Genomic DNA, 13,067 nt, shown 5'->3' with positions numbered 1-13,067 from the left:
CTCAGATACGCTGAGCAAGGCGGCTGGCGGAAGGGCAGCTTCCGACCCACGGTTCCGTGGAGGTCTGTTTCCAGCCCCGAGCCAGGATTCCGTGAGGTCTTTTTCCAGCCCCGAGGCACGATTCCGTGGAGGTTTCCAGCCGGACCTGGGGGTCAGATTTCCCGCCCTGAGCACGTGACCAAGCCGGGTCTGCCTCTCTAATTTGCATTCCTCGTGTGCACCATTCCCCCCGCTCCCCCTTCGGAGACATTTGGCCAATGGGAGCCCTGGGTAGGGGCTGGGGGCGGTCCTGTGGGCGGGGCTACAGCCGTGGGGCGCGGTGCGAGTCCAACACCGAGCATTCCCGTGGGCCTGCAGTTGGCAGAAGGATCCCGGGCCCAGAGCCAGCGGGGCCGGGTTGAGACAGCGTACGTGCCCTGCGTGAGTGCGTGGTGGCGGCGCGTGCGCGAGGGGAGTGGGCGGTGAGGCCTGGTCCACGTGCGTCCCTTCCCGGGACCCCCGCAGCTTGGCGCCCAGCGTCTACGTGAGCCGAGGCACCTGGATGTCCGCGCCCCTCTCCGAGTGACCAGTCCCGTCCTCCGGTCCCGCAGTGCCCGCAGCCTCGGCCGGCGTCCACGCATTGCTATGGTGACTGTGGGCAACTACTGCGAGGCCGAAGGGCCCGTGGGTCCGGCCTGGATGCAGGATGGCCTGAGTCCCTGCTTCTTCTTCACGCTCGTGCCCTCGACGCGGATGGCGCTGGGGACTCTGGCCTTGGTGCTGGCTCTTCCCTGCAGACGCCGGGAGCGGCCCGCTGGTGCTGATTCGCTGTCTTGGGGGGCCGGCCCTCGCGTCTCTCCCTACGTGCTGCAGCTGCTTCTGGCCACACTTCAGGTGATGCTGCCCCTGGCCGGCCTGGCTGGCCGGGTGGGCACTGCCCAGGGGGCCCCACTGCCAAGCTACCTACTACTGGCCTCCGTGCTGGAGAGTCTGGCCGGCGCCTGTGGCCTGTGGCTGCTTGTCGTGGAGCGGAGCCAGGCACGGCAGCGTCTGGCAATGGGCATCTGGATCAAGTTCAGGCACAGCCCTGGTCTCCTGCTCCTCTGGACTGTGGCGTTTGCAGCCGAGAACTTGGCCCTGGTGTCTTGGAACAGCCCACAGTGGTGGTGGGCAAGGGAGGACTTGGGCCAGCAGGTGAGGGACTCTTTGGGGAGGGGGAAGCCTCTGCTGGCCGGGCTTGGGAGAAAGCACTGCATGTCCAGTCACACTGCTTCCAGGCTTTAGGATGCCTCTAAGCAAAGGGAGAAGGGAGGGGCTGAGTCCTGCCGGGAGCTGATAGCCAGCTGGTAGGGTGTGTCTTTGCTGAGTCACTGTGGTTTTGCTTTTTTTTTTTTTTTTTTTTTAAGACTGTAAGTGCTGAATGTGTTCATGACACCAGTCCCCAGCCCTATTATAAGTAGTAATACAATGAAATTTTACACTCAATGATACTCTCTCCACTTATATTTCATTCTAGGTTCAGTTTAGCCTGTGGGTGCTGCGGTATGTGGTCTCTGGAGGGCTGTTTGTCCTGGGTCTCTGGGCCCCTGGACTTCGTCCCCAGTCCTATACATTGCAGGTTCATGAAGAGGACCAAGATGTGGAAAGGAGCCAGGTACACCTCAGTTTCTTTTTTTCTGGAGACGGAGTCTTGCTCTGTCACCAGGCTGGAGTGCAGTGGCATGATCTTGGCTCACTGCAACCTCCGCCTCCCGGGTTCAAGCGATTCTCCTGCCTCAGCCTCCCGAGTAGCTGGGACTACAGGTGCATGACACCACACCCAGCTAATTTTTGTATTTTTAGTAGAGACAGGGTTTCACAACGTTGGCCAGGATGGTCTCGATCTCTTGACCTCGTGATCCACCCGCCTTGGCCTCCCAAAGTGCTAGGATTACAGGCGTGAGCCACCACGCCTGGCCTCTTTTTGTTTTTAAGACGGAATCTTGCTCCATCACCCAGGCTGGAGTGTAGTGGCGCCATCTCAGCTTGCTGCACCCTCTGCCTCCTGGGTTCAAACAATTCTCGTGCCTCAGCCTCCCAAGTAGCTGGGATTACAGGTGTGTACCCGGCTAATTTTTGTATTTTTAGTGGAGATGGGGTTTCACCATGTTGGCCAGGCTAGTCTTGAACTCCTGACCTCAGGTGACCCACCTGCCTCGAACTCCCAAAGTGCTGGGATTACAGGCATGAGCCACTGCACCAGACCCCACCTCAGTTTGTGAATCCTAGAGTCTCTTCATTTCATTCCCTGTCATCATTCCTTCCCCAAAAATGAAATGCTTCTTTTCCAAATCTCAGTTTGCAACTTAGTTTTTCTGACTCCATCAAGGATCACTTGTGGGTCTGAGATACCTGGAAGCTGTAACCCCATATGTTTTTCCCTAAAGAGTTTCTGGCTAGTGCACTTACTTGATTTCTGAGCTCCCTTCCTATGTGTTTCACCATCCTAGGTTCGGTCAGCAGCCCAACAGTCTACCTGGCGAGATTTTGGCAGGAAGCTCCGCCTCCTGAGTAGCTACCTGTGGCCTCAAGGGAGTCCAGCTCTGCAGCTGGTGGTGCTCATCTGCCTGGGGCTCATGGGTTTGGAACGGGCACTCAACGTGTTGGTGCCTATATTCTATAGGAACATTGGTGAGCAGGAGGAGCGCCAGCTCAGTGTGCTGGTCCTTCATCAGCCTGGTGGCTGGGATGGTGCTTAATTAGGGAGATGGGACAGAGCTGGGTGGTCAGAAAGAGACTGTGGCTGGTACCTGGGACCATTTTGCCTGAAGAGTCCTGGGTGCCACAAGTGAGTTCTGACTTGTTTCCTCCACAGTGAACTTGCTGACTGAGAAGGCACCTTGGAACTCTCTGGCCTGGACTGTTACCAGCTACGTCTTCCTCAAGTTCCTCCAGGGAGGTGGCACTGGCAGTACAGGTATGAGAGACTCCGCCCTCACCCTGCTAGGTATAGGCCCCTCCCACAGGCATTCCCTCAGCATCTGCCTCTCCCAGCATTACTCCCCAGCCCCCATGTACTCTCAGACCTTTCACATCCTGGTGCTGGGCTGACGTCCCTCAGCTCCCAGGCCCTACTGAGGCCTCCCCCGGCTCCCTGCAGGCTTCGTGAGCAACCTGCGCACCTTTCTGTGGCTCCGGGTGCAGCAGTTCACGTCTCAGCGGGTGGAGCTGCGCGTCTTCTCCCACCTGCACGAGCTCTCACTGCGCTGGCACCTGGGGCGCCGCACAGGGGAGGTGCTGCGGATCGCGGATCGTGGCACATCCAGTGTCACAGGGCTGCTCAGGTGCCGCCCCAGTGGAAAGGGCATGTGGGAGGGTGGAGCCAGAGAAGCAGGGATAGGGACCTGTGGGAGGAAGAGAACAGACCCCTCCTGAGGAGCTGCCCCTCCCACCTTGGTGTTTTTTAAAGTGTAGGATTATTGTATACACACTCTCCTAATAACTCAGGTAATGCAGGCAAAGGGCAAATCTCTTTCAAGCTGCACTTACTTCTTCAGAGCTTCCCACTCTGTTTAGTATGTTGAGTTCTGCTCTGTTTTTGAGACAGAGTCACTCTCTGTCACCCAGGCTGGAGTACAGTGGCATAATCTCTGTTCATTGCAACCTCTGCCTCCCGGGTTCAAGCAGTTCTCCTGCCTCAGCCTCCTGAGTAGCTGGGATTACAGATGTGCACCAGCATGCCTGGCTAATTATTGTATTTTTAGTAGAGATGGGGTTTCACCAGGTTGGCCAGCATGGCCTCGAACTCCTGGCATCATGTGATCTGCCCACCTAGCATTCCAAAGTGCTGGGCTTACAGTTGTGAGCCATTGTGCCTGGCTGGGTTCTGCTTTTTTGCATTTTTACATACATATTATATATGTATACTCACAGAACTAATATGGTATTGTGGAGGTTTTTCCTAAAACAAACGGTATTGTGACATAGCCATCATTCTCAAAGTTGCTTATTAACAGAACATTATGGAGATATATTTTTCCCCCATGCCTGAAGGTCTCCCTCATTCATTGTAACTGATACAGAGAATTCTGTAGTTTGAGCATGGTTGATTTATCCACCCACCTCTTGAGGGTAGAATCGATTAAGACTGGTTTCAGTCTGTTGCTTGAAAATAAAACACTACCCTGAAATGCCTAGAGGCAGGGTTGCTGGGTCTAAGCCCCCAAACCTTTCTTATTCACTTGACCTGCCCTCCTAGCTACCTGGTGTTCAATGTCATCCCCACGCTGGCCGACATCATCATTGGCATCATCTACTTCAGCATGTTCTTCAACGCCTGGTTTGGCCTCATTGTGTTCCTGTGCATGAGTCTTTACCTCAGTGAGTGCTGCTGGGGGACACCATCTCCCTGAACTATCCAGGGACTCCCTTGGCCATGAGCTCTGCCCCCACTCAAGTGACCCACTTATGGGAGGCTGTGGATTGGTGGACTTCAATGGGCTCCTAGTGCTCCTCATGTGATGGGCGGGTCTCTTCTGTCAAATCAAACCTTAACTCAACCTAGCTGAGGGGCTAGGGAAGGACATTCTTGTCACGTTAAGTCTGAGCTGTGAACACAGGTCAAGGAAGCCTCATTTGTGTAACAAGATGCAGCTTGCTTTCATTTGTTTACCAAAAGCGTTTTCTACACATGAGGCTTTGTGCAGGCTGCAGAGATGCCTCCCTGTGGAATCTGGGTCTCTGGGCTTGAGCATAGGTTTAGTGTGTGCATGGCAGGTAGTGGACATGGACATTTGGTCTCTGCTTTTGGGGATGATGTCCTATTCTGCTCCCCATCCTGTCACTCTCCAGCCCTGACCATTGTGGTCACTGAGTGGAGAGCCAAGTTTCGCCGCGCTATGAACACACAGGAGAACGCTACCCGGGCACGAGCAGTAGACTCTCTGCTAAACTTCGAGACGGTAACAGAGGCCCCGGTGGCAGTGGTTTGAGGCGTGGAGATGTGGAGGAGTGTGACTAGGACCACTGGGGCTGACAGAGAGCTGGGGGTGTGATGTTTGTGTGTGATGTTTGAAATCAGGAAGGAGGATTGAGAGTTGGGGGGGATGACTCGAGTGCCGTGTACTGGGCCCGTGCCAAATAAATTTGGTTTGAATTTATCAGGTGAAGTATTACAACGCCGAGAGTTATGAAGTGGAACGCTATCGAGAGGCCATCATCAAATATCAGGTGAGGATGCTAGTTTGAGGCCTCCGGAGAATAATGCCCTGGCCTGGTAGAATTTTCAGGGCCAAGAGTAATAGTCGAGTGTTGGGGTGGAAAGGGCCTGGGCCCAGGTTTGGACTCACTGATGGCCATTGTGTACAGGACATTCCTCTTCCTGTGTTATTGCCCTCAGGGTTTGGAGTGGAAGTCGAGCGCTTCACTGGTTTTACTAAATCAGACCCAGAACCTGGTGATTGGGCTCGGGCTCCTCGCCGGCTCCCTGCTTTGCGCATACTTTGTCAGTGAGCAGAAGCTACAGGTGAGGCAGGATCTTGGACGAGAGAGTGGGGCACAAGGAAAAGGGGGCCTGGGGCCTGTGTCTGGTCACCGGGCTCTTAGGTAGGCAGTGGGCAGGGTGACACAAGAAGAGTGGCCTGCAGGCCCTCCGTGACATGCTCTGCTTCCTTGATTGCCACAGGTTGGGGACTATGTGCTCTTTGGCACCTACATTACCCAGCTGTACATGCCCCTCAATTGGTTTGGCACCTACTACAGGTAATCTGAGCCCTGGCCCTCACCTGTCCAGGGCACATTACTATTTCCTGGCTACTCAGAGAAGTTCTAACCAGCACCTTTTTGCAGGATGATCCAGACCAACTTCATTGACATGGAGAACATGTTCGACTTGCTTAAAGAGGAGACAGAAGTGAGTGAAGGGAGAGGAGTAGGGTTTGGGGAGGGAGCTGTGTGGTGTTTCTTGTGCTTGGAAAATACAAAGCTGAGAACCACAGCACACATGGGTGGTGCCCTTCCAGGTGAAGGACCTTCCTGGAGCAGAGCCCCTTCGCTTTCAGAAGGGCCGGGTTGAGTTTGAGAACGTGCACTTCAGCTATGTCGATGGGTGAGGCCTTCCTTTGGCTTCCTTTGCTTTTCCGTTCATTTGCACACTGCCTTCCTGCTTCTCACTGCTCTGAATCCCTGCTTTTGGAAGAGAGCCTGGGCAGGGGAGGGGCAGGGCCTACTAGCAGCTCTGGTGATGGAAGGTGCCTGCTGAGCAACCCACCCTTCCTTGTAGGCAGGAGACTCTGCAGGACGTGTCTTTCACTGTGATGCCTGGACAGACACTTGCCCTGGTGAGAGGAGACCCAGCCACTTGGCCCAGATGCCTCAAGCTTCCCTCATTCAGTGCCCGTGGTAGCTCGTGACCCAGGCTGTGGAGCCAGAGAGCCCAGTCACGATAGGCAACAGGATTGAATAGTGCAGCCTCCATGGACATTGGTGACCTCTTGGAGAGGGAACCTCAAAAGCCAGTGGACCTCGGCCGGGTGTGGTGGCGCACGCCTGTAATCCCAGCACTTTGGGAGGCTTAGGTGGCCAGATCACCTAAGGTTAGGAGTTCAAGACCAGCCTGACCAACATGGTGAAACCCCATCTCTACTAAAAATACAAAAATTAGCCGGGCGTGGTGGTGGGCGCCTATAATCCCACTACTAGGGAGGCTGAGGCAGGAGAATCGCTTGAACCTGGGAGGCAGCGGTTCTAGTGAGCTGAGATCACGCCATTGCACTCCAGCCTGGGTGACAGAGTGAGATTCGGTCTCAAAAAAAAAAAAAAAAAAAAGCCGTTGGGCCTGAGATTTTTCCCATTTCCAATGCAACAGGTGGGCCCATCTGGGGCAGGGAAGAGCACAATTTTGCGCCTGCTGTTTCGCTTCTATGACATCAGCTCTGGCTGCATCCGAATAGACGGGCAGGACATTTCACAGGTAAGGTTGCTCCGAAGCAGATTGTAGTTTAGGGGTCTCTATGTGTGGAGGAATGATAAGGGCTGGGTGTCCAGAGAGACTAGTTGCAAAAAAACTAGGGCCTTGCAAAAAAACTAGGGCCCTTCCAAAAAAACTAGGGCCATGCTAGCATAACCTACAGTCACACAAGTAAAGTAGTCCTGTGAAGGATTTGTATGGTGCCATAAAAGCTACAAAGGGCCCGGTGCAGTTGCTCATGCCTATAATCCCAGCACTTTGGGAGGCCGAGGCAGGTGGATCACTTGAGCCCAGGAGTTCAAGACCAGCCTGGGCAACATGGCAAAACACCCTCTCTACAAAAAATACAAAAATTAGCTGGCCATGGTGGCACACACATGTAGTCCCACCAGGAGGCTGTAGTGAGCTATGATCATGCCACTGCACTCCAGCCTGGGTGACAGAGCAAGTCCCTGTCTCAAAACAAAAAGCAAAACAAACAAACAAACAAAAAACCAAAAGTACAAAGATCTTCTGTAGCCAGGTGTGGTGGCTCACACCTGTAATCCCAACACTTTGGGAGGTCAAGGCAGCAGGATCATTTGAGTCCAGGATTTTGAGACCAGCCTGGGCAACATATCCTGGCAACCCCATCTCAACAAAAAATTAAAAATTAGCTTGATGTAGTGGCAAGTGCCTGTGGTCTCAGCTACTCAGGAAGCTGAGGTGGGAGGATTACATGAGCCAGGAGGTCAAGGCTGCAGTAAGCCGAGATTTTGCCACTGCAGTCCAGCCTGGGTGACAGAGTGGACTCTATCCAAAAACAAAACAAAACATCTGCAGCAATCTGGTGAAGCAGGAAGAGAAAATGGGGAAACAGAGAGGAGTGATTTGCCCACACGGCTAGGATTTGGGGCAGTGATGATGGGATTCTTACCAGAGTCTCTTATCCCACGTGCTTCCAGCCAGCCCACCGTCCCTCCCAGGCCTTGGGGGTATCTCACAAGGCAGAGTGTGTGGTCTTTTGGCCCTAGGTGACCCAGGCCTCTCTCCGGTCTCACATTGGAGTTGTGCCCCAAGACACTGTCCTCTTTAATGACACCATCGCTGACAATATCCGTTACGGCCGTGTTACAGCTGGGAATGATGAGGTGGAGGCTGCTGCTCAGGCTGCAGGCATCCATGATGCCATTATGGGTTTCCCTGAAGGTGAGATTCCTTTGCAGAGAGTCCCCTCCCCTCCTGGTGTTGTCCTGTTAATCCCTGACCCCTGTTCCCTCCGTTTCTTGTTTCTTCCACGTAAGAAACGTGTGGTGGGTAATATCCACAGGGTACAGGACACAGGTGGGCGAGCGGGGACTGAAGCTGAGCGGCGGGGAGAAGCAGCGCGTCGCCATTGCCCGCACCATCCTCAAGGCTCCGGACATCATTCTGCTGGATGAGGTGCGCCCTGGGTCTCCTCCCCTCCTTCCTCCCTTGTGTATGCTCAAGCCATTCCTGCTGGGCACTGTCCCCACCTAGAACAGATACCATGAATCCACATCTCACAAAACACACTTTACAGTTCTCAAGCCCAAACAAGGCTCTTGTGTATTCTTGAGGCCTCAGCCAGCAGCCTGCCTCCTTCCATTGAGGGTTTTGAGTGGCAGGAACAGTTTTACCTGGACCCTCTCTATAGGCAACGTCAGCACTGGATACATCTAATGAGAGGGCCATCCAGGCTTCTCTGGCCAAAGTCTGTGCCAACCGCACCACCATCGTAGTGGCACACAGGTACAGGACTACAGGCCTGGGGCGGCTGGTGGTGTGGCCCGCTTTGGGTGGGGTAGTAGGCGACTGATCTTTGACTTCTCAGGCTCTCAACTGTGGTCAATGCTGACCAGATCCTCGTCATCAAGGATGGCTGCATCGTGGAGAGGGGACGGTAAGAGACACATAGATCAAAAGGAGAGGTCTTCTGAATTGGGGGTTCCAGGAAAGGGGGCACGAAGTCCCAGGGGCTTCTGGAGGGGACCTCCCTTCCCATCCCATCCTCTCTGTGGGCTGGCGGCAAGGACCCTCGGTGTAAAACTGATGGTTAGGACTCACACTTTCCTCCTCACCCCAGGCATGAGGCTCTGTTGTCCCGAGGTGGGGTGTATGCTGACATGTGGCAGCTGCAGCAACAGGGACAGGAAGAAACCTCTGAAGACACTGAGCCTCAGACCATGGAACGGTGACAAAAGTTTGGCCACTTCCCTCTCAAAGACTAACCCAGAAGGGAATAAGATGTATCTCCTTTCCCTGGCTTATTTCATCCTGGTCTTGGGGTGTGGTGCTAGCTATAGTAAAGGAAAGGGACCTTTCAGAAAAGCACTTTTTGGGGAAATAAAAATGTGGACTGTGCAAGGATCACTGTGGCTCTGTGGGATGGGGTACTGCAGTGGGCCTCTACCCATAAGTCAGATGAGCATTCTTGACACGGCTTTTCTGTTTGAGGTTAGAGAAGAGAGAGAAACACACCACTTGTACGTTTTATCAACTGCCAAGATCCTTTATTTTTTCCAGGCCCCTTCCTGCCCACTCCACATCGGGGCAGCTCCAGCATCAGGGAGATCACATGATGAAGGGGCTGAGAGTAGGGCCTGGCCAGCATCCACTGAGGGCCCAACCAGGGAACAGTTGCTAGTCGCTCTCTTCCATGCAGCTGGAGCACTAGCAAGGCCTTCCAGAGGCTCCCAGGGCGACCTCCACATCACTCCTGTTTGTCTCTGCCCTCCAGGCTGCTCCGGGCCTCCTCTCCCTGTGTACCCTAGAGGTGTGAGGGCCACAGTCCTCCTCAGGTGAATCTCCCTCCCCAAGCCCAGGGCCCTAGCACAGGCTGCAGTTGGACGGCTTCGAGCTGCGGCTCTGGGCCTGGAGCAAGGAGAGGGGAAGGAGGGGAAGACACGGTGCAATGTCAAGGAAATGAGGGACAGCCCTCATTTCAGAGCTCAGCACGGGCTGGAGTCATACTGAAAACCAAACGACAACCACCATTCCAAAACCCTGCACCACTCGGAAGAACCCCCATCCCTGACTTCTGCCTCCCTCCCACTGCAGCACACATCTTCACCCCAGGCTCATACCTGCTGCCGCTGGTATTCTGCCTCACTGGCTGACAGTGCTTGTGCTAAAGCTAGGTCTTCTTCCTCCTGACAACTGGGAGGGAGAAACGGTTTAAGTTGGATGATGGTAAGATCTGAAATTTGGACATCTGATCAGTGTGTGTCGGGCCTCATGGTGCCGAGCACTGCTGAGGATTATCTCAATCTTCATAGCAACACTACAAGGTGGGTGTTAGTATTGTCCCCGTTTTATAGAGGAAGTGAAGGCTCCATGGGTTAAATAACTTGTCAAAGATCATATAGCTCATCTTACTTTTGAGACCAAGTTGCCAGCGATTATCTTGCATTGTGTCAGAGTGGTCCCACCTACCTGCCTCCAGACCAAGCCCTTGCCCACAGCTTGCGCTCTCTTTCACAAGAGGGTAAGGTACCTTGGAACCTGGGGTTTGGTCTCTGCCAGGGACATTTCCAGGGCCCGCTGCAGAGCTTCATCCTCACTCTACAAAGGGAGAAAGAAGACCAGCGTCCTTGGACTTCACTCTCTGTGTGTTTGTTTCTGTCCATCCAACCTCTGCCCAACTCACCAGGCCATTCTGCAAAGCAATCACTGGAGGGGCTGTCCAGGACGGAGATCGGGTTGTGGCTCTACGACAGACATTGAAGAGGTGGAGGTCAGAGGTGTGAAGGGGAAAAAGGGGGAGCAGGGAAACGGGCAGGCCTACCTGCTGGGAGAGGGACAGGAAGGCATGGTTCGACTTGGGCTGGGGACGGTGCTTGTAGAAGCCACAGCTTGTGCTCTGGAGATGGCAGCAAGTCTGTAGGGAAGACAGATTTTTGGCATGTCTCCAAGAACTAGCCTTACCCAGGAAGTCAGGAGGGGAGTTCTGGAAAAACATGCACTTGAAAAGGAAGATAAAAGACTCCCCTAGCTGACAGGGATAGGGTTGAAGCTCCCCAATTTGTAACAACAAAGCTTGAGTCAGTTCCAAAAGAATGCTTCCCAAAAGCAAGTGGAGGACTTGGCTGCAATTACCCTGCCCGGCTGGTTGGGTGCCCCTCCCCAGAGCAATCATGGTCCAGTGGGTGCCGGTGCTTGATGCAGAAGTTTCGGCTACAGCGTTCACAGGTCAGTTTCATCATTTCTCGCTGCCGGCAGCCAGCGCGCTCGCACTTATTGGTGAAGATCTGAGGTGAAGTAAGAAGGTTGTCTCTGCTGAGACTCTGACTAGCTGTTTGGGTTTCCAGGCATCCGTAGTCCCAGCTGGGTTGTGGCTGACCCCTACAATGTTTACCTTACGTTTTTGCTGTGCTGGATCAGAGCGACAGTCTCTGTCAATGTGCTCTCCCACAGCACGGTCAGGGGGCTCCCCTCTGGCCACAGGCACAGGCACATTACAGAGAGGGCACACAGGTACCTGGATATCCTGTAGTCAAGGAGCAAGGGTCAGTCTGTGGCCCACTCCAGTCCAACAAATCTCTGGTCCTGAAAGAACTTGGATATGACCCACCACAAACACTCAAAAAAACAGTGTTTCCCAGCACTGACAGCCTCAGAAAGACAAAAGGGAGAAGAAACGTGAGACACAGATTTGGGGGATTCTGCACGCATTCTCCATCTGCCTGCTTTCACCCTGAGGATCGCCCCCTCACCTTTTGGTAAGCAGATCCACAGTGATGCTGGGCGTAGGCCACATGGTCTGCGCAGAAGATGCCTGAGCAGGCATCACACTTAAGCGGCAGAAAATCTGCAAAGAGTTGGTCGGATTGCAGGTCCAGCGGGACCTCGATGTCCTCTCTCACTCAAGCTTTCCACTCGGGAAGGAAAACGCCACCCTACTTGCGACACACCGCCCCTTCCCAAGCCCATTACCTCCTTGGCCACGCCCCCTCTGCCGCTGACCCCCCCCCCAACTTCAAGCCCCGCCCCCCGGCATTGCCAGCCTGGGAGCCCACCCTTCCCTCCCCACCTGCGGTTCAAAGTCCCTGTCCGCTGGGCCCCGCCCCCCGCGCGCTCCGCCCCTCACCCAAGCGCTGACAGCTCGGCTCCGAACAGTGAGCCCCGAGGTCCGGAAACTCCATCGCCAGGCCGGGCGGGGTCTGCTAGGAGAAGCGACGAGTGCTGAGCGTCTTTAGGGCTCGTGCTCCGGGTCCGGACCGCGACTCCGCACTCTGGCGGGCTCCCTGCCCCGCCCCTTCCTCTCCCCCGCCCAGCCGGGGTTACCGGAGCCCCCGCGCCAGCCGGCCCCCGGCGCCCGCTCCGCCCTCGGCGCGCGCGGCGCGCTGACGTCATCACGCAGGGCTGGCGCGTCCGGCGCAGTCTCCGGGCAGCCGGGGAGGGCCTCGGTTGAGCCCCGCCCCGCCTTGCTCTAGGAGGCTGAGTCGGAAGACTGTCGGGAGGCGAGAGGGTGTTGGTGTGCGGCTCCGCGACCCTGGGCGCGGGCATAGCTCCACAGAGGATCTCTCTGAGGGATCAGGGACGGGCGAAAGGGTCAGCGAAGGCAAAGACGGGTATCTTGGGGGATGGAAGGCTGGGTGGTTTGGGGTCTTTCACAATTCGGTCCTTAGCCCGCTTCACACACGATGCCCTCCTCCTGGCCATTTTGTTCACGGCCATGGCTGCCCTTCGCTTCCACGAGCTGACAGCTCCCGTATTTCTCTGAAGTACAGAGGTCTCTAGAGCTGCAAATCCCTCAGTCTGAACTAGGCGCACCTGCTATGTGATCTTCCTTCTTCCATTCTAGCACCCATATCACTAATGAGCCCAGCCCCTATATGAGTATACTGGGAAGTCAGGAACCACGTCTACCTTGTTTCGTGTTAGGTTCCAGCACCTAACAGTGCCTAGAACAGTGTGGTCCTTAGTCTTTAGTGTGAATCCAAATCGCCTACAGAGCTAGTTTAAAATGCGGATTTCCGGGCCCTGGAGCTTCTAATTCAGTAGGAAGCACCTGAAGGAATTCTGACACAGATTGCCCATGCACCACACTCTGAAAAACGCTAGCCTAGAATATTCTTAGTGATTATTAAATGAATGTAGTCAGGACTACAGGCACAAGCCACCATGCTCAGCTAATTTT

General features: G+C 54.8%; 2 protein-coding genes across 3 annotated transcripts; one reads left to right on the top strand and one right to left on the bottom strand.

Moving 5' to 3' along the window:
* Positions 1-48: 48 nt before the first annotated feature.
* Positions 49-9,292, top strand: ABCB6 (ATP binding cassette subfamily B member 6 (LAN blood group)). Of its 2 annotated transcripts, XM_054478613.2 has the most exons (19): positions 49-1,173; positions 1,496-1,633; positions 2,469-2,649; positions 2,834-2,935; positions 3,119-3,302; positions 4,217-4,338; positions 4,810-4,919; positions 5,122-5,187; positions 5,357-5,482; positions 5,642-5,718; positions 5,806-5,869; positions 5,979-6,064; positions 6,239-6,296; positions 6,824-6,928; positions 7,939-8,113; positions 8,235-8,347; positions 8,583-8,677; positions 8,760-8,828; positions 9,012-9,292. In XM_054478613.2, the coding sequence occupies exons 1-19, from the start codon at positions 625-627 to the stop codon at positions 9,121-9,123; spliced, it is 2,532 nt and encodes an 843-aa protein (XP_054334588.1). In that variant the 5' UTR covers positions 49-624; the 3' UTR covers positions 9,124-9,292. The 2 variants fall into 2 exon arrangements, with proteins under 2 accessions (XP_054334588.1, XP_054334589.1); XM_054478614.2 differs by lacking the exons at positions 8,760-8,828; positions 9,012-9,292 and having other exon boundaries at positions 8,469-8,603.
* A 120-nt stretch (positions 9,293-9,412) lies between these two features.
* On the bottom strand, positions 9,413-12,275 carry ZFAND2B (zinc finger AN1-type containing 2B). Its single transcript, XM_063647958.1, has 9 exons — positions 12,015-12,275; positions 11,641-11,735; positions 11,283-11,414; positions 11,024-11,175; positions 10,713-10,805; positions 10,575-10,635; positions 10,422-10,489; positions 10,012-10,084; positions 9,413-9,799 (listed from the first exon to the last, which is right to left on the bottom strand). The coding sequence occupies exons 1-9, from the start codon at positions 12,067-12,069 to the stop codon at positions 9,755-9,757; spliced, it is 774 nt and encodes a 257-aa protein (XP_063504028.1). The 5' UTR covers positions 12,070-12,275; the 3' UTR covers positions 9,413-9,754.
* Between the last annotated feature and the right edge of the window lie 792 nt (positions 12,276-13,067).

This window comes from Pongo pygmaeus, chromosome 11 (genome assembly GCF_028885625.2).
Source record: "Pongo pygmaeus isolate AG05252 chromosome 11, NHGRI_mPonPyg2-v2.0_pri, whole genome shotgun sequence".
Lineage (NCBI taxonomy): Eukaryota > Metazoa > Chordata > Mammalia > Primates > Hominidae > Pongo > Pongo pygmaeus.
The sequence above is the reverse complement of the archived record's forward strand: the minus strand, read 5'-3'. Positions and strand labels throughout refer to the sequence as shown.